Genomic DNA, 18611 nt, shown 5'->3' with positions numbered 1-18611 from the left:
TACGGCTTTTTTGTACGTGGCTGGGTAAAGGACCTTGGGATCAAGTCGCTGCCCAATGAATCCTGGATTGTTTTTGCCCGTGTAAGTATTTATTATTTTTTTAAGCTTTTCGTTCGCGTCTTTACAACAAAGTGAACAAAACACACAACAGTTGGCTGATTCTCACTTGTGTTGGCTCGTGTCTCTCAGGTAAACCATTCACAAAGATCATCAGAAACCCCTTTAAAGATCTTAGTTACACAAGACGGAGAAGTGATCACGGCGCATTGGAACTGTACGGCTGGGGAAGAATTTCGTCGTGACCTTCATACATATGGACTTGTGAGAAGGAAACAGAAACAGCTGGGGACTTTAGCACTTCGTGACTAAAAAAAAAAGTACCGTAAAATAACGACACATAGCAAGAAAAGTAGTTGGAAAACACTAAGGACAGAGCTGAGAGGGAAATACGAACCTTTCACCAAGTGAAACTCGAGCATGCTTGGTTTCGCTGAGAGGTTCGAAAGCCACCTTTCTCGACGTCTTTTTGTGAAATCCTGTGTTCGTTCAGCCTTTTTCATTCGTTCACGGGGAACCCTGAAGAAACTCATCAGTTTCACGGTTTGATCGATTCGAACAACGCAAGCGTAAGGCATTTTTCACGCGAGCGATGCACCTTCTCCGTACAAACGCTTTGTCGACTGAGCTTCGGTAGACCACCAGCTAAAGTTCTGAATAACTAATGAGGCGGATGTGACGTCACGTGAAACCCAGGAGTCAGAGTGCATGATTGCTCATATCCAGTGAATGTGGGTAGAATAATACAAAATTATTTTATTCTTGGATGCAAGAGTGACGACAGCTGCTGGAGAGAAACAAATACTTATAAATAAATTACTTTATTTTTTTTACGGTCCGGTTTCCATCAAATCCCGCGCTCCGATTGGCTGGCGAGCGGGTCTGTATCCTACGATACCGACCCCAGTTATGGACCTCTGGCGACTCGCTCGTTCACAACAACAAAACATAGTAGCAATTTTTGTCAACATTTATCTTTTTAATAAGATTTATTTATAAGATTATCAAAAATCTTATTAATTTTTGCCAGCATTTCTCAGGAGAACAGCATTAATTTTACAGCATGGATAGCGATAACGACAGTGTTCACAGCAGGGCTTTGAACCGGTTCAAGGAACGAAAACGAAAACCGGGAACTTTTTCTATTTCACATGGAACAGAAACGAAACCAGAAACTTTATTATTTTTTATGTTCCGGAACAGAAACGCTTATTAAAAATAATGGTAACCGGTTAATACCGGTTTTTATTTCGTTCCTCAAAGTTTCCATAGCCTACAAATAAAAAAGCCATTCTTCTCCTGCGCAAGTTTCTATGACCCGCTGGGGTTCACTTCCTGTGTGACGTTCGCTGACTGAATGGAGAGAGCGGGAGGGTGGACTACTATCACGTCTCCACATCTTAAATAAGAGGTAAATATTGCAGTCTATCGTTATTCAAAAACGTCAATTTCAAACACGATATCAATATATTTGTCCACGTTAATGAGAGGCTCGCGAACATTAAATGACGTTAACCTCTGTTAGCCTATCAATGCATAGGGCCTGACTAGCCTTTGGTAACGCACTAAACGAATTATCTTTCATTTTTGGCACTTTTTCTGTTTGCGTAGATGGGAAGACATACTGAGAATCCAAATCGCCAACATTTGAAATAATAATTGTTTTGAATTATTTCTTGTCTTATTTAATGAAGGTTGTAATAGAATTAGCCTACATTTGGCTTAAGCTGGATGAGACAGAGACATAATTTTATAGCCATTTGTTAAACAGCTGACAGGGAACGTAATTAACCGTTCCGGGAACAAAATTTTTTTGTTCTAACCGGTTCGGGAACGTCTATTTAATGGTGGAACCCAAAACCGGAAACGTTAAAATTCCGTTTCTGTTCGGAACGAACCAATAGGAAAAAAATTCTGGTTCAAAGCCCTGGTTCACAGCGAAAGCGAGTTTTACTACCCTGAGGAAGAAGAAATAAAAGAAAATATTTCAGGAGAAAGCTAAAATCCTGTAACTGTTGCTAACGCCGAGCAAAAACATGGCTGAATCCTGAATGACTCAATTTTGTATAAATAGGGCACTACATAGGCGGCAAAATGTAGTTTTTTTCCTGCCATGGAAGTGCACTTGTATACCGAGGAGGAAGCCATTTGCATTACAGCCGTGAATGAGGATTCAAAATGGCGGCTCGGTTCGGCTCGGTTTTCCCTTTCGGGCGCTCTCGTTTTCTGTTAGAATTTGGTAAAGAAAAAAATAAATATATTATTTACCAGCTTAAGGTCGGTCCGTATGGTGAAATACCGTGACCTCGGCCTTGAATACTGACCTCGGCCCAGAGCGCCTCGCTCAGTACTTTCAAGACCTTGGTCACGGTATTTCACCATACAGACCTCCCAGCTGCTAAATAACATATATATACACATATTTTATTGTCTGTAAAATACAGTAAGAGTTGCAGTGTGTGATTGTTACCCGTCCACGGGATGTACTCCGGCTCTGGAGAGGCGTTTTCTGATGCTCTGTAGAGGGACGCTTTAGTCTCTCTGTACTGCGCTGCTGCTTGGAGCATGTCCTGAGAAAAAAATTTTTTTTAATAAATTAAAAAATTACAGCCGAGTACAAAAGTTTTCACCCCCCTATTATTTCTGGGTGATGGAAAGCAAACCTCTTACATAATTAGTCTACAGAAGAAAAAGGGGGGGGGGACGTCCTGGATTTCAACCACCATCAGAAAAACAGCTTTACATATTGTTGCCTGCTTCCTTTTGTCCTGGGGTGTGCTAACTTTCAGACTCGATATCCGAACCAAACCCCGGTGGAGCCGTCTCACCTTGACGATGTTGTTGACGTTGAGCACGACTTCAGCCCACTTCACCGAGGTCACAGGATTCTCCTTCAGACACTTCTCCTCCTCATCCAGCAGAGACTCGAAGATCGAGGAGATCTGAGACACCTGAACACACACACACACACACACACACCTTATTTTGATGGCTAAAATCTACTGCTGCTATGTAAAAATATTACTACATCACTTGGATTAAAATGGGAACAAATATGATTTTAAAACATTTATTTGAACCAGATAGAACTCGACGCCAACGGCATCGATGGGGATGCCTCCGCCCGGTAGACTACACGCCTTATTAAGTTGTGATTTGGGGATGGAAATTTGACCTCACAGTAATCGTGACCTGGTGAAATTACTTGTACCGTATCAGCCTTGGAGATATGGTGTTCACAAGGTTTTCGGACAGACATTTGACCTCACGGTGACCTTGACCTTAGACCTTTTGATCTCAAAATCTAATCAGTTCATGTTTGTCCCAAAGCGCACAAATGGCGAAAGTTTGGTGAAATTCCTTTCATTAGCCTTTGAGATATCGCGTTCACAAGGTTGCGGGACGGACACACGCATGGACAACCCGAAAACATAACGCCTCCTGCACCTTACGGTGGCGGGGGCATAAAAAGCTGTTATGGGTTGTTTTACAATCAGGGTACGCAAGCTAAAAATCACATTTAACACTTATTATCTTCAATATCAAAAGGCTTGACGAAATAAACTTGGTTGTTTATTGTAGCCCTGTGATAGCTCTATTTACCATCATACAAAAAAACAATTTGGTGATAACGTTATTTTTGGCGAATGTATGGCAATACGCGTCATATTTAGCAAAATTACTCGTGTCATTTAGAAAAAGTGCTTTTTTGACCACGGGTAGCTCCAAAAGGGATGCACTTAAAGGAACAGTCCACCGTACTTCCATAATGAAATACGTTCTTCTCTGAATTGAGACGAGCTGCTCCGTACCTCTCCGAGCTTTGCGCGACCTCCCAGTCAGTCAGACGCGCTGTCACTCCTGTTAGCAATGTAGCTAGGCTCAGCATGGCCAATGGTATTTTTTGGGGCTGTAGTTAGATGCGACCAAACTCTTCCGCGTTTTTCCTGTTTACATAGGTTTATATGACCAGTGATATGAAACAAGTTCAGTTACACAAATTGAAACGTAGCGATTTTCTATGCTATGGAAAGTCCGCACTATAATGACAGGCGTACTAACACCTTCTGCGCGCTTCGATAGCGCATTGATACCTTCACTCGGAGTTGTACCATTTTTTTTTTTTTTAGACAGGGCAGACGGACCAGGGCATTCGCCCACCTGGCCGTGCCCGACGAGGAGCGCTCTCGGCCGGCTTGGGAGGCAGACGGCAGCCCCTCCTGGAAGTGTGGTTTTACCATGGGCCTCATGTGGAAAAATGACAAAAGTCCCAATTTTACCATGGGGCTCGAGTTGTACCATTTTTTTTTTTTAGACAGGGTGGACAGACCAGAGCATTCGCCCGCCTGGCCGTGCCCGAAGAGGAGTGAAGGTATCAATGCGCTGTCGAAGCGCGCAGGTGTTAGTACGCCTGTCATTATAGTGCGGACTTTCCATAGCATAGAAAATCGCTACGTTTCAATTTGTGTAACTGAACTTGTTTCATATCACTGGTCATATAAACCTATGTAAACAGGAAAAACGCGGAAGAGTTTGGTCGCATCTAACTACAGCCCCAAAAAATACCATTGGCCATGCTGAGCCTAGCTACATTGCTAACAGGAGTGACAACGCGTCTGACTGCGTCTGACTGACTGGGAGGTCGCGCAAAGCTCGGAGAGGTACGGAGCAGCTCGTCTCAATTCAGATAAGAGCATATTTCATTATGGAAATACGGTGGACTGTTCCTTTAAATCATTCTTTATACCATAAAACAAATATTTGGTTCCATATCATTGGAAACATAGTTAAGTTTTAATGTTGAATGCCAGTAAGTGTTCAGACTATTTTGATCAAATTAGTATGGAATTGTGTCCAAAAAAAAAGTCCTCTCCGAGACAGCTAATTTTTTAACATACAGTGCTGAGCGTAAATGAGTACACCCCCTCTGAAAAGTAACATTTTAAACAATATCTCAATGAACACAATTTCCAAAATGTTGAAAACACAAAGTTTAATATAACATCTGTTTAACTTATCATGTGAAAGTAAGGTTAATAATATAACTGAGATTACACATTTTTCAGTTTTACTCAAATTAGGGTGGTGCAAAAATGAGTACACCCCACAACAAAAACTACTACATCTAGTACTTTGTATGGCCTCCATGATTTTTAATGACGGCACCAAGTCTTCTAGGCATGGAATGAACAAGTTGGCGACATTTTGCAACATCAATCTTTTTCCATTCTTCAACAACGACCTCTTTTAGTGACTGGATGCTGGATGGAGAGTGATGCTCAACTTGTCTCTTCAGAATTCCCCATAGGTGTTCGATTGGGTTCAGATCAGGAGACAGACTTGGCCACTGAATCACTTTCACCCTGTTCTTCTTCAGAAATCCAACAGTGGCCTTAGATGTGCGTTTAGTCATGTTTGGAAAAGTGCACGACGACCAAGGGCACGGAGTGATGGTAGCATCTTCTCTTTCAGTATAGAGCAACACATCTGTGAATTCATGATGCCATCAATGAAATGCAGCTCCCCGACACCAGCAGCACTCATGCAGCCCCATATAAGGACACTGCCACCACCATGTTTCACTGGAGGCACCATGCAGTTTCCTTTGTATTCCTCAACTTTGCGACACCATACAGTTTTGAAGCCATCAGTTCCAAAAACATTTATCTTGGTCTCATCACTCCAGAGTATAGAGTCCCAGTAGTCTTCATCTTTGTCAGCATGGGCCCTGGCAAACTCTAGGCGGGCTTTTTTGTGCCTGGGCTTTAGGAGAGGCTTCTTTCATGGACGGCATCCATGCATGCCATTCCTCTGCAGTGTACGCCGTATTGTGTCACGGGAAATAGTCACCCCGGTTTGGCTTTCTACTTCTTTAGATAACTGCAGTGAACTTGCATGCCGATTTTCTTCAACCCTTCCCATCAGAAGACGCTCCTGTCGAGGTGTTAACTTCCGTGGACGACCTGGACGTCTCTGTGAGATGGTTGCAGTTCCATCTTTCTTAAATTTTTGTTCCACTTTTGCTACAGTATTCTGACTGATAAGTAAAGCTTTGCTGATCTTCTTGTAGCCTTCACCTTTGTGGTGGAAAGAAATTATTTTCTTTGGGGAATTCTGAAGAGACAAGTTGAGCATCACTCTCCATCCAGCATCCAGTCACTAAAAGACGTCGTTGTTGAAGAATGGAAAAAGATTGATGTTGCAAAATATCGCCAACTTGTTCATTCCATGCCTAGAAGACTTGGTGCAGTCATTAAAAATCATGGAGGCCATACAAAGTACTAGATGTAGTAGTTTTTGTTGTGGGGTGTACTCAATTTTGCACCACCCTAATTTGAGTAAAACTGAAAAATGTGTAATCTAAGTTTATATTATTAACCTTACTTTCACATTACAAGTTAAACAGATGTTATATTAAACTTTGTCTTTTCAACATTTTGGAAATTGTTTGTGTTCATTGAGATATTGTTTAAAATGTTACTTTTCAAAGGGGGTGTACTTATTTACGCTGAGCACTGTATCTAAAATGATTATTTTCATCCTAAAATGTGGTCAAGATATTGGGACATAAATATCAGAGACAACTAACACAAAGCTTACAGCCTTAGATTTAAAAGCACTATGGAAGTAGTGGATTCTGAGGCGCTGTTTACACATACCCGGGTATTTTTAAAAACGCATACTCCGTTTTCCAAAATAACTTCGTGCACACAGCTGTGTTTTTTTTTTTAATTACGTTTTTACTGATCCGCATAAATATGCTGTCAAGAGCTGTTAAACTACGCCAGAGTGTGCAGGCAACTTTTTTTGACGACATCGACAGAAGCGCGCATGTGAGTACACTCACCCTGTATGTACGGACGTACCAACTCTGCGAGTGACAGGAGTGAGGATCGCGACATTCTGAAATTTTCCTGCCATTCCTCTGGGACGACAACGCCATTCTCGAAATTCTCCCACCAGATAGCAGTCCGTCCAGGTCGGACCCAAAATCGCCGACGCTGGCGGCAGCGGTCTCAAAAGTAGCCGGTCACCGGCGGCAAATCGCCGGCTATGGCTTGTTATGCCGCCGGCTATTGTCAGTCGAGTCACAAAATTTAATATTAAATATTTCTGACAGCAAAAAAAAAAAAAAAAAAAGTTGTGAACATAAATTACATCCACTATGTCATGTATGTCCGTTGCCGCGTCAAGGCTGTTTACATCCTCGACATGAGTGCAACCATTACTGCCGCCTGTGTTGCCAGATTGCGTGGTTTCCCGCCCAATTGGGGCGGTTTTAAGTGCATTTTGGCGGGTTTTGAACATATTTTGGGCTGTAAAACGTCAGCAGTATCTGGCAACATATTTTTTTTTACTTAATACAAGAAGTTAATGGATGCCAACGTTTTTGCCAAAATGGTATTTTATTTTCCATTGTTTAGGCAGCTTCAGCATCATACTGTGAGATTCTGTTCAAATTGTTTTTTTTTTCTCCTATGAAGCCTGAGCCATTTATTTTATTAGTTTATAATTATTGTTTAATTTAGTCTTCAGGAGAGACTGCCTGCACACAGTACTACACTAAGTAACTTTAAAAACGCACATTGATAAAACTTGCTGAATTCGTGCTGAGTTTATCTCAAGAAGAAAAGAAATATATCACAATGGAAAAATAACTTCGTTCCGCCCGAATAAGTTCCAAATCTGTGCTCAAATCAGAATTTAAGGGAGTTGTACTCAATAACGTACAATATGACTCGGGTAGTCAATGACATGGACAGGCTTTAATTTTCAAACAAATTTTGCATACACTGTACACACACAATCTTGGCTATAAATACCCGGGGAAATGATGGGAAAATTGTCATTATTGAAGATGCCAAGCCTAAGCCAAAATCAGCGTGAACAGGCCATCGGGATGTTGCGTGCCGTTAGTACACAGACAGAGGTCGCCCGGCACTTCAGTGTTCATCATTCGACCATTTCCCGTTTGAGTCAGCGTTACAGACAGACAGGGAGCACCAGGGATCGTCCACGCCCTGGTCAGCCTCGAGTCACGACGCCAGTTCAGGATCAGCACATCAGGCTAGCTCACCTCCGTGACAGATTCCTGACACCCTCAGTCACTGCTGCTGAGACCCCTGGACGACACAGACCCAGAATCTCCAGCATGACGGTCCGAACATGGACCAACTGTCACTTTGAATTTTTTTATTGTGAATTAATTCTTGAGTTTGACAATAAATGTCCTTTATCGATGTTTCAAGATGTGTGTGCATTACATACAATATCATAAATTTCAAATATATGCATGGATCTAAAGTGATATCGTGTTGAATTCCATTGTGCGTTTTTAAAGTTACTTAGTATAGTATTAATAGTTTTTTTTCTTACATGAAAGCTGAGGCATTTATATTATATTTGAAGGTAACTTCATGTTGTGCTGTGAGGTTCTCTGCACTTTAACTTTTGAACCAACAGGTGCATTTGGATAAGTAAAGCCTATTTTTCTGCATTTTTGTAGTCCTGGTAATCTTTTATATTGGTAAAGTTGTTTATAGGACCATTTCTCAGTGTCTGTTTTTTTTAATCAATAGTTTTTCAGTAATAACTTAATATTTAACATATCACTCAATTTTAAACAACCCCCGCGCCTCCCCCATAGTCTCCAAAATTTCTGTGGGAAACACTGGCATGCGTAACAACGCTAATCAAGCTTAAGCTAGACGACCCGCCTCAAATACCCGTCCCGGGTAAATGTTATCCCAATTTTAGATGGCCTGTTCCAAACCATCCCGCCCCATGAAAAATTCGTACTTGCATATCGATCTCTATCTATCTATCTATCTATCTATCTATCTATCTATCTATCTATCTATCTATCCCTGCACGCTTTGCGTGCATTATGTCTGCCAGCGGCAGACATTTTATCATTTTGCACCCTGCTGTAAATTATTTGTACCCTGCTATTCTCCCAAACTTCGAAGCCCCTGGCTGGCAGTGGTACGGTCGGGCTCTTTTGGTCACCAGAAACTCCGTAATTGCTGCCCTCCGAGCCCTAATGCGTCTCTGCTGGTCAATGAGCTTTATTCTCAAAAGCAAACAGGCGAATATAGCTCTTAATAACAGAAATGCTGCTACTCTGACACTACGTTCACACTGCGAGGCTTAATGCTCAATTCCGATTTTTTTGTGAAATCCGATTTTTTTGTGAGGTCGTTCACATTAACAAATATATGCGACTTGTATGTGATCCTCAGTATGAACGAAAAGCCACCTAAAAGTGTTCCGCATGCGCATTGCAGGATACGACGACGTCACACGCAGTGAGCATGGCCAGTGTTTACGGAAGTAACCTAAAGTTTCCTGTGTATGACAGTAGCCAGCATGGAGTACCTGGCGATGATGCAGTTGTTGTTGCGACGGAGCCAGAACATGCACAATAGCCTGATGTTAAGGAGGAGGTTGAGAAGGAAGAGGGCAAGGGTTTTGGCTCAGGCGTTCTGCGGGGTAGTGACTGCAACCTCCGTTCAAAGGAACGTGTGGGTGCGGAGTCGCATTGATGTCATGCGCCATGTTGTTGTAACTTTGAGAGACCCGCCGCCTACTTCAGCACAGAATAGTGACGTTTGTGGCTTGTTGATGACGTGTAAGTCGGATGAATGCGACCTGGCGGTTCAGACTGAAGTCGCATATGAAAAGAGCGGATAGGAATCGGAATTAGGACCACATATCCAAACGGCCTGGGTCGGATTTGAAAAAATCGGATCTGTGTCATTCATATTGTCAATAAAAGATCGGATACAGGTCACATATGGGCAAAAAGATCGGATTTGAGTCACTTCAGCCTGCAGTGTGAACGTAGTGTGAGTGTTTCCATGCTTGTCATATATACAATGGTCGCTCTTTTGTGGCGCGAAGATTGCCTAAAACTCCGTTTTGGTCTCTTTACACACAAACGCAAAACGGAGTTTTCAAAAAATCTCCACTTTTGCCGGGGTTTTTAGAAAGAATCGTTTTCAGAGGAAAAAACTCCGTTTGTGTATAAACCAAAGGCACAAACAAAGGCAAAGGTCTGCGTTTTTAAAAATACCCGGGTATGTGTAAACGGCGCCTGAATTGTCAAAAAAAAAAAAAAAAGTCCTCTCCGAGAATCACTTCATTTGTTTCTCCCAGCCCTGCTTAAAGCTACACTTCATCTTGTTATAAAACAAACTATTCCACATGCCTATCTGTTCTTTAACTTGTCCTTCACTTAAAAACTGGTACAAGAACCAGTTTGAATCAATTTGAATTTTGGACCCCTGTGACACAAACTTTTGGCCCTTTTCCACTACCCTTTTTCAGCTCGCTTCAGCCCGACACGGCTCGCGTTTCGACTACCCCAGAGCAGCACGACTCAGCTCGCTTCAGCCTTACTCAGCACCCAAAACTCGCACGGTTTTGGAGTGGGGCTGAAGCGAGCCAAACCGAGCCGAGTGAGGTTAGGGGCGTGAGCAGACACTCCCCTGTGCACTGATTGGTGAGGAGGAGTGTCCTCACACGCCCACACGCCCCGCGAGCACGCTGGGATCTGTAAACACCGTAAACCCGGAAGAAGAAGAATTACGAATATTTCTGAAGCCTTATGCGCCTCGCCTCATCTATACGCTCTTGCCAGTATCTGTTGGCGTTGTCGGTGACAACAAGCCACAGCACCAAGACCAGCAACACTAACGACTCCATGTCCTCCATGTTTATTGTTTACTATCCGGGTCGTGAGACTACCGCTTAAAAGGTCACTGATGTCACTGTTTGCGCCGCCTAACGACATCACGTGACGTCCACCCACTTTCGCTAACTCCACCCAATGTGTCCACCCACTTCCAGCCAGCACGGTTCAGCGCGGTTGTAGTTGAAATGCAACTCCAACAGCCCCACTCAGCTCGACTCAGCCCAACTCAGCACGGCACGGCTCAGCCCAACTCAGCCGTGTTGGTAGTGGAAAAGCGGCATTTGTACCCTGATTGTAAAACAACCCTTATATTAAAGTCAATTTATTTAAACACAGAGGTCAGCACAAAAGTTTGCATCCCCATCATGCACCATTCTGAGAGGTGGTCATTTTCTAGTCCGCGATAGAAAGCCGATGCGCGTTTTTGTGACGTCGATCGTTACCTCTCTGAAGAAGACGTCAGCAGGCGTGAGGCTGGACGGCATGCTCATGCCGTTTTTCCTCAGCGTGGCGATGATGGCGGTGTTCACCAGCTCCGGCTGCTTGCTGTGGTGGTTCTTCAGCGCGACGGCCGCCGACAGCTTCTCCGCGTGTTCGCATAGCACCAGCCGCGTCGCCATGGGAGACGAGCGCACCGTCGTCGTGGTGAGCTGGTCCAGGAGCCCGGTCTGAGAGAAGAACGTTATTTATTTAGAATCCCATCAGCTGATTTGTGTCGGTGTTTATTCGGACTCCGCTAAAAGTCTGACTGTCGATGCGCGTACTGACCTGCAGCAGGAAGTCCATGAAGCAGTGGTGAGCTTTCATTTTGTCCTCCAGCTGGTGCAGCAAGATCAGCGAGGTCAGAGTGAAGCCCGCGTTCTCTGGAAAGGAAGTTTGGAGAATTTCGCTTTCAGAAACCGAGTCTTCATCTCGCGATTACAGAGCGCTCATGCTACAGTAATGATTTACTACAAGTGAGGAGAACTTGGACTACAGGAGGAAGTTCTCCCAACATCTCAGTCTCTCACCGTCAGGTACGGACTCCGCCCAGCGAGGATCCGACGCAGGATAATCATCCACCAGGTCCAGGTCGATCTGAGTCACCAGTGTGTCCAGCTCCCCTCGTGTCCCGCCCTCTCCGTCTTCAGGGAAGAGCTCGTCCGTCATCTTCTGGGCCTCCATTACACGATTACTACGGGGGGGGACAAAAAAAAAAACAGCTGATTCAGAGTCAGAGATTTCCCAGGATGCAATATCAAAACAATGAAAAGGTCTATTTACAGTTAATACACATTTACAGTGGACTCTACAGCTCACACCACACAGCTGTGTGTGTGTCTGTGTGTGTGTGTGTGTGTGTGTATATATATATATATAAAGTGAAAGCTGCTCACCGACAGAACTCGAGGAAGGCTTGTTTCAGCAGCTTTGTTTTGTCCTCTTGTGCTACTGTGTCCATTTTGGGTGGTGTCTCCAGTGACGTCCCCTACAGGAGAAGTATATTTAAATTGTTAATCCTTAATCCTCCACTTCTGGTCTAATCCTAATGTTCCAATACAAGTGTGGTGCAGTTCCTTCCATTCTGATCGATTCCCAATCCTAAAATTTCAGGTCAAGTCTCCATTCTCTTACGCTTTTTTCTTTCCTGCAAAACTTTCCAGCCTACAATCTAACTGGATCCTCTAGGCGGAGTCCCGGCCTGACGCCCTTCCTCTAGGCGGAGTCCCGGCCTGACGCCCTTCCTCAAATTCTGGCCTGATCCTCATCCTCTAGATGGAATTCAGGTCTAATCTCAGTCCTCAAATTCTGTTCTGATCCTCATCCTCAAACTCCGGTCTGAGCCTCATCCTCTAGATGGAATTCAGGTTAGAGGTCTGCGCGGGTCGGATTTTTCAGTCCCGCTCCCGCCCGCAAAGAATTATGATTTTCAGTCCCGCTCCCGCCTGCCATATTTTGTCCCGCTCCCGCCCGCAAATCCCGCATGATGCAGACGTTCGCGTTATTTCTCAGGAAAGTCCTTGTCTTGACACAGCGTGATGGTGCCCCGCCCCTTACTTTGAGTGGATTTGAGCATAAATATCTACAGCTCACGTTCACGTTTGTTATTATTTACCTTGTTTCTGAATTCAGCATGTAGTGTCTCTAATAATAATAATAATAATAATAATTAGTGCTGTCAAGCGATTAAAATATTTAATCGCGAATCGCACATTTTTATCACATGAGAAACCATTGTAATTCTCTGATCAGCATAAAAAAGTGAATGGGCTTGCTTTGTACCAATGGTGTTTTGTTTTTTTTATTGCAAAGCAGAGCTAGTAAGAGAAGTGAATTGATTTACTGCTTGCGTTAGTCTACAACTTTAATCAGAGAGACAGGTTACACAGTGACGGTAGGCTTGACTCAATGCTATCCCAGAAATCCTTCCTGTAATATGCAAATTTGGCCGCCTCTGATTGGACAGCCAAATTTGCATATTACAGGAAGGATTTCTGGGATAGCATTGAGTCAAGCCTACTGTCACTGTGTAACCTGTCTCTCTGATTAGAGTTGTAGACTAACGCAAGCAGTAAATCACTTCACTCATGGTTCTCTTGCTAGCTGGGTGTGAACTGCGAGTCAGAATGATCAAAGGATTTCCCGTTAGGGTGATCAATGGCAAATTTAAGATGCCATTCCTCACTCAATCTGGCAATCTGACTCTCTCTGCAAATTTAGGCATCTTAAAATGTAATTAATGCCAAATAAAATATCCAGCACAAATTATATATGATAGACATAAATTAATAATTTATAAATTTTATTTCAAACACGTTTTTAGTTAGCGGGACCGCAGCTTATCACCGCTCCCGCCCGCGCCCGCATATGTGCACTCCCGCTCCCGCCCACGCATATGTGCACTTCCGGTCCCGCCCGCGCATATGTGCACTCCTGCTCCCGCCCGCGCATATGTGCACTCCTGCTCCCGCCCGCGCATATGTGCACTCCTGCTCCCGCCCGCGCATATGTGCACTTCCGGTCCCGCCCGCAATGAGCTTTCAAAATTTGTCCCGCGCCGCACTGCTTTGCGGCGGGTCCCGCGGGACTCCCGCGGGAGTGCAGGGCTCTAATTCAGGTCTAATCCTCATCCTCAAATTCAAGTCAGAATCCTAGTCTGATCCTCTTCTTCACATTCTAGTCTAATCTCCATACTCTAGTTGGAATTCAGGTCTCATCCTCAAATTCTAGTCAGATAAGCTTTGAGTCGGCTCCTCAGCCATGAATTCTACTCTTTGTTAAAAATCATCCTAACATTCCAGGTAGATCCTATCTCTAAATTCAAGTCTGATCTTAATCCATAAATTCTAAATCAGACGCTTGTCTGTTCGGAATCGGGTCTCGGTCTAATCCTCCAGCTTAACTCTGATCTTTACCTTCCAAATAAAGTCAGATCCTTTTCCTCAGGTAAAAGAGAAAAATAAAACTAACGGCTTGTGTGAGTGCTGCTGATCCTCACCTCAGGCCCAGGTCCGGCCAGTGAAGTACACAGAGAATCCTCCATGGTCTCTGGCAAGATGGAGGCGCTCTCTCTGGGTACCACGGCAACCAGGCCGTTAATCTGGGAAAAGAAAACGGGCAAGTCGGCACACACGCCGCCACCACGGATACGGTCACCTAGAGGAAGAGTGTAAAAAACACAACTCCGTGAGGATAACAGTGTGCACGCGCGCGTGAGAGAGAAAGAGAGACACACACCAGAGGCATTAAAGGTGAGCTTTTCCTCTGGAAGTCCACTGCGCCCAGCACCGGTGGTGCACGAGTACACCAGCTCCTCATTATAGAGATACGCTGCAGGACTCTTCACCCGCGGCAAAACCAACCGCGTCTTATGGAGCTCATCCTCGCTCTGACGAGAAAGAGAGATTTAATTATGAGAGAAATAAAGGAAGACCATCATCTGCTTTCTCATTCTTTTGAACCTCATCACCTCATTTCTCTCCAGAGGAGATTTGAGTAAATCGTATTATTTTTGCCAAACTATGAGCTTAACACACACTGCTCTGGTCTAAAGAGACGCGTTAAACCACCGTATCGGTTCAGATTTTACCTGAAACGGTGGGTTGTACTTCGTGACCTCTACAGAGAGCTCCTCTGACACAGGCAGTGTGGTGTCTGGGATCGTGACCAAACAGAAATACGCCAAACACGGAGTATCAGCAGGATGCCACGCTGCAGCCAACACCACCAAACCGGCGCTGAGGAGAGAACGACAGCACGGAAACTTAGAAATCAGCTCAGACTACCACAGCAGCTCAAACACCTCAGGGAGAGTACACTCTGAAAATCTAGAACCGTTAGGAGATACTTCTGCCATTTCTCTGAGGAACTATAAACGGGTCTGTGTAAAATTCTACAACAAATTCCGAAAGAACACGCTTTTTAAAAAAATATATATATATTTTTTAAATGTTGACAGCTTAACTCGATAAATCTGTTTTATTAAAGGTTTGTTGGTTCTTTAAGGCCGTGGTTCTTGAAGTGGGGTCCGTGAAGCATAGCCAGGAAGTCCAGGATTTTTGAACACACTGGTGGAAATCACAATGTCACCTTATCAGAGTGATTATATTTAGGTGTCCAAGCATCAAACTCAACTCAGACCTATGCCCCTTTTCCACCAAAGCAGTTCCAGGGCTGGTTCGGGGCCAGTGCTTAGTTTGGAACCGGGTTTTCTGTTTCCACTGACAAAGAACTCATGCTCTGGGGCCAGAAAAACCGGTTCCAGGCTAGCACCAACTCTCTGCTGGGCCAGAGGAAAGAACCGCTTACGTCAGCGGGGGGGCAGAGTTGTTAAGACCAACAACAATAGCAAGACCACGAAAGATCGCCATTTTTAAGCGACGAGAAGCAGCAGCTGTACAAACGCGAAGTCATCATTATTGTTGTTGTTGCTGCTGCTGCTTCTCCGTGTTGTTGTTGCTGCTTCGATGTTCGCGCCAAGGTTTATGCAAACGCAGCGACGTAACTGACGTATAGATAGTCTTCACATGACATCACAGAGTCGGGGATTCCCTAGTGGCGGCCATCTTGCGGGTCAAGCTTACCGTACGGGTGACTAAGCACACATTGTAACGCGCGAGTACAAAGTCTTCAAAAGAACCCAAGCAGGCTATTTAAAGCTAGCAATGGTGCACACCTGTTGTATTCACGGCTGTCGTAATAGGTCAGATGATGACGTCAAGCGGAGCTTTTATGGAATTCCCACTGTACGGGAGCACGAAGGCGAGCAAACAAAGAAACTCAGCATACAAAGGAGAAATCTATGGCTTGCGAGAATCAACCGCAAGGATTATCAGCCTTCCAAACACAGCAAAGTCTGCTCCGATCATTTTATAAGTGATCAGTTGTTTAAATAAACAATCAATTGTGTTTAAGTTTGTTTTTGGAAACCAAAACATCGTGTGAACAATCTCTGGAGAATGCCTAACTGGAACCGCCGAGTGTACGTTTACATTGTAATGTACACTTAATATCGCTCGTTTGTCACGTTTCTATTTGAAACTTGTCACTTCACTCACACAAGGGTCATTTTTGAAAAACATTTTAGGCCTATTCTGTATGATTTGATTTGTGTTTGGGATGCAAACAGCGCGCCTTTTGGCGGATGCCGCCTGAATCGCGCAGATCCGTTTTTTTTTTTTTAGGGGGGGGCGTTGGAGTGTCTGATTATAATTTCAAAGTAAATTCTGACGTATAGAATTAAAATAGAATTAGAATTATTAGAAATATAGATTAAAATTACTAAATAAGCAAATCCGTTACAGTCCATGAAACAGGAGGTATAGGGATGAGAAAAAAACAGTTTAAATCGGAAAGCTGCGCACATTTGCGCAGCCCGAGCGGTGTGCAGGACTGCGCAAATGTGCGCAGCTTTCCGATTTAAACTGTTTTTCTCATCCTTATACTTCCTGTTTCATGGACTGTAACGGATTAGCCTGGGCCCGCCCATCCTGTGTGACGCAACACGAGGACCTGTTGCGAACTTAGTCTGGCAAGGCAAGCTATCTCCAGCTTTTCCAAGCTCCCGAAAAATCGGGAGCCAATCAACTTTGAGCATCTCCAACGACCCTGGGTAGAGACGTGTTCAAGGCAGTGACGTAGTAGAACTGCAACCGGAAGCCATAGATTGTTTACAGAATCTATGCCGGAAGCGCTTCATTCACTAGAAACATTACGAACATGGAGCAGCGGCAAGCCTTTGACACAGCGGTAGATGCTGTATTGAAAGCATTCAACGGGAAGTTCTCATTGAAAACGGAACAAAGAGCAGCCCTGGAGGTATTTATCTTCTTCCTGTTACTCAAGCAGTTTCCGTCGCGTCACATATGTCAGAGGAAAGAGTGATGTGACTGGTTTAAGCTTCGTCACAGCCTTTTCTGGCTTCGACCAGTAGCAAACTGAGGCATTTCAGGGAGGCGGGTCAACCACGGGCTCTGGGAAACGGTTGGGCTTAATAGCTTTGCCAGACCAAATGCTCGCAGAACTTTGAAGTCGCGTTAGCCAGACTAGTAACGGATTTGCTTATTTAGTAATTTTAATACAGAATTTACTTTGATGAAATTATAATCAGACACTCCAACGCCCCCCCCCCCCAAAAATCGGATCTGCACGATTCAGGCGGCATCCGCCAAAAGGCGCGCTGTGAATATATAAAGTTGTATATATCAGACAGCCTTCAAAGTTTGATGAAGTCAGTTTCAGGCTTTGGAGCAGGCTTTGGCAGTTTCAAGCTTTGGCAGCCCTGCATAGTCACTTGAAAATGCATCTTTGTCCACTTCGTAGGGGTCAATTCCCCCAATCAAGGCCAGTTTGGCTGCATACCGTTGTTGTGAGATGTCGTCTAATGTATCTATATACTTCTGTTTGCTTGATTTTACTGACATTAATCTTTATTTTAGAAAACTGACTATATAACTTCATAAATTCGTCCGAGATAACGTAGCCGGTAGTGGCGATGGTCCGTTTTGTTTGCCCCGCAAGATGGCGGCTGGGGGGCGTTCCCCGGAATGTCGTGACGTCAGTGAAAACTATCTATACAGCGACGTAACTGACGTGGCTCCCCTTAGCACCCCGAGCTATGGAAAAGCAAACTGGTTCTCAGCTGGCTCGCAAGTTGAACGAGTTGTGAACCAGCACCGGCTCCGAACCAGCCCTGGAACCGATTTGGTGGAAAAGGGGTACTACTGGACATTTCAGGAACTGGATGTTCTGTGGCTCCAAAAATCTCATATGTAATGTTTTTAAAATGATTTTCATGGAACACATCCATATTGTAAGGCTCAGTGGAATTTATTTTACAGTTTAAGGGAGTCCCCGTCTGCAAAACATTTGAGAACCACTGCTTTAAGGGTTCGTTGGATAATTAATGGTTCCTTGCCTCCAAAAAGGGTTCCACTCAAAACTATTTCGAGATAAAAAAAAACAAAACACTATTGCTTTCTTGCAAAGGGGCTAAACCAGAACCCTGCAGGGTTCCCTTAAAGGAGAACTGAAGGCAAATTTTTTTATCATCAGAATGCATGTTTGATCGCTATTTTGTCGCTGCTATAGCGAGTTATGAGTGTGTGAAATACGCTCTGTAATATATCAGTCCATATGTCAAAGCAAGGGCCGTGAACGAGATTCGTTGAGACCTGTGTGAGACATCGTGGGATGGAAGTAAAACATACAGCGCAAATCAAACCCTGTGTCTGAAATCGCTCACTCGTTCACTACTCCCTACATAGGGAATTACTGTATAGAGGACTATACAGTGAGCTCATTGGTAAAATGAACAAACTCTTTCGGACACTACTCCGTCACGCTGGTATTTACGTCATTACTGTCGCACAATTAAAAC

The 18611-nt window shown here is 44.1% G+C and overlaps 1 protein-coding gene across 1 annotated transcript in view; it reads right to left on the bottom strand.

Annotated features, from left to right (window-relative positions):
• Positions 1-18611, bottom strand: part of nup133 (nucleoporin 133) — an 85614-nt gene that overhangs the window by 31567 nt on the left and 35436 nt on the right. Inside the window, exons 9-17 of the mRNA XM_060899091.1 lie at positions 14823-14970; positions 14471-14621; positions 14232-14389; positions 12130-12221; positions 11764-11927; positions 11522-11616; positions 11197-11421; positions 2886-3008; positions 2528-2627 (exon numbers count right to left, since the gene is read on the bottom strand). Of these exons, the coding sequence (XP_060755074.1) occupies positions 2528-2627; positions 2886-3008; positions 11197-11421; positions 11522-11616; positions 11764-11927; positions 12130-12221; positions 14232-14389; positions 14471-14621; positions 14823-14970 (1256 nt within the window). The remainder of the gene's footprint in view (positions 1-2527; positions 2628-2885; positions 3009-11196; positions 11422-11521; positions 11617-11763; positions 11928-12129; positions 12222-14231; positions 14390-14470; positions 14622-14822; positions 14971-18611) is intronic.

The sequence above is a fragment of the Neoarius graeffei genome, chromosome 18 (genome assembly GCF_027579695.1).
Source record: "Neoarius graeffei isolate fNeoGra1 chromosome 18, fNeoGra1.pri, whole genome shotgun sequence".
Taxonomy (NCBI): Eukaryota; Metazoa; Chordata; class Actinopteri; order Siluriformes; family Ariidae; genus Neoarius; species Neoarius graeffei.
The sequence above is the reverse complement of the archived record's forward strand: the minus strand, read 5'-3'. Positions and strand labels throughout refer to the sequence as shown.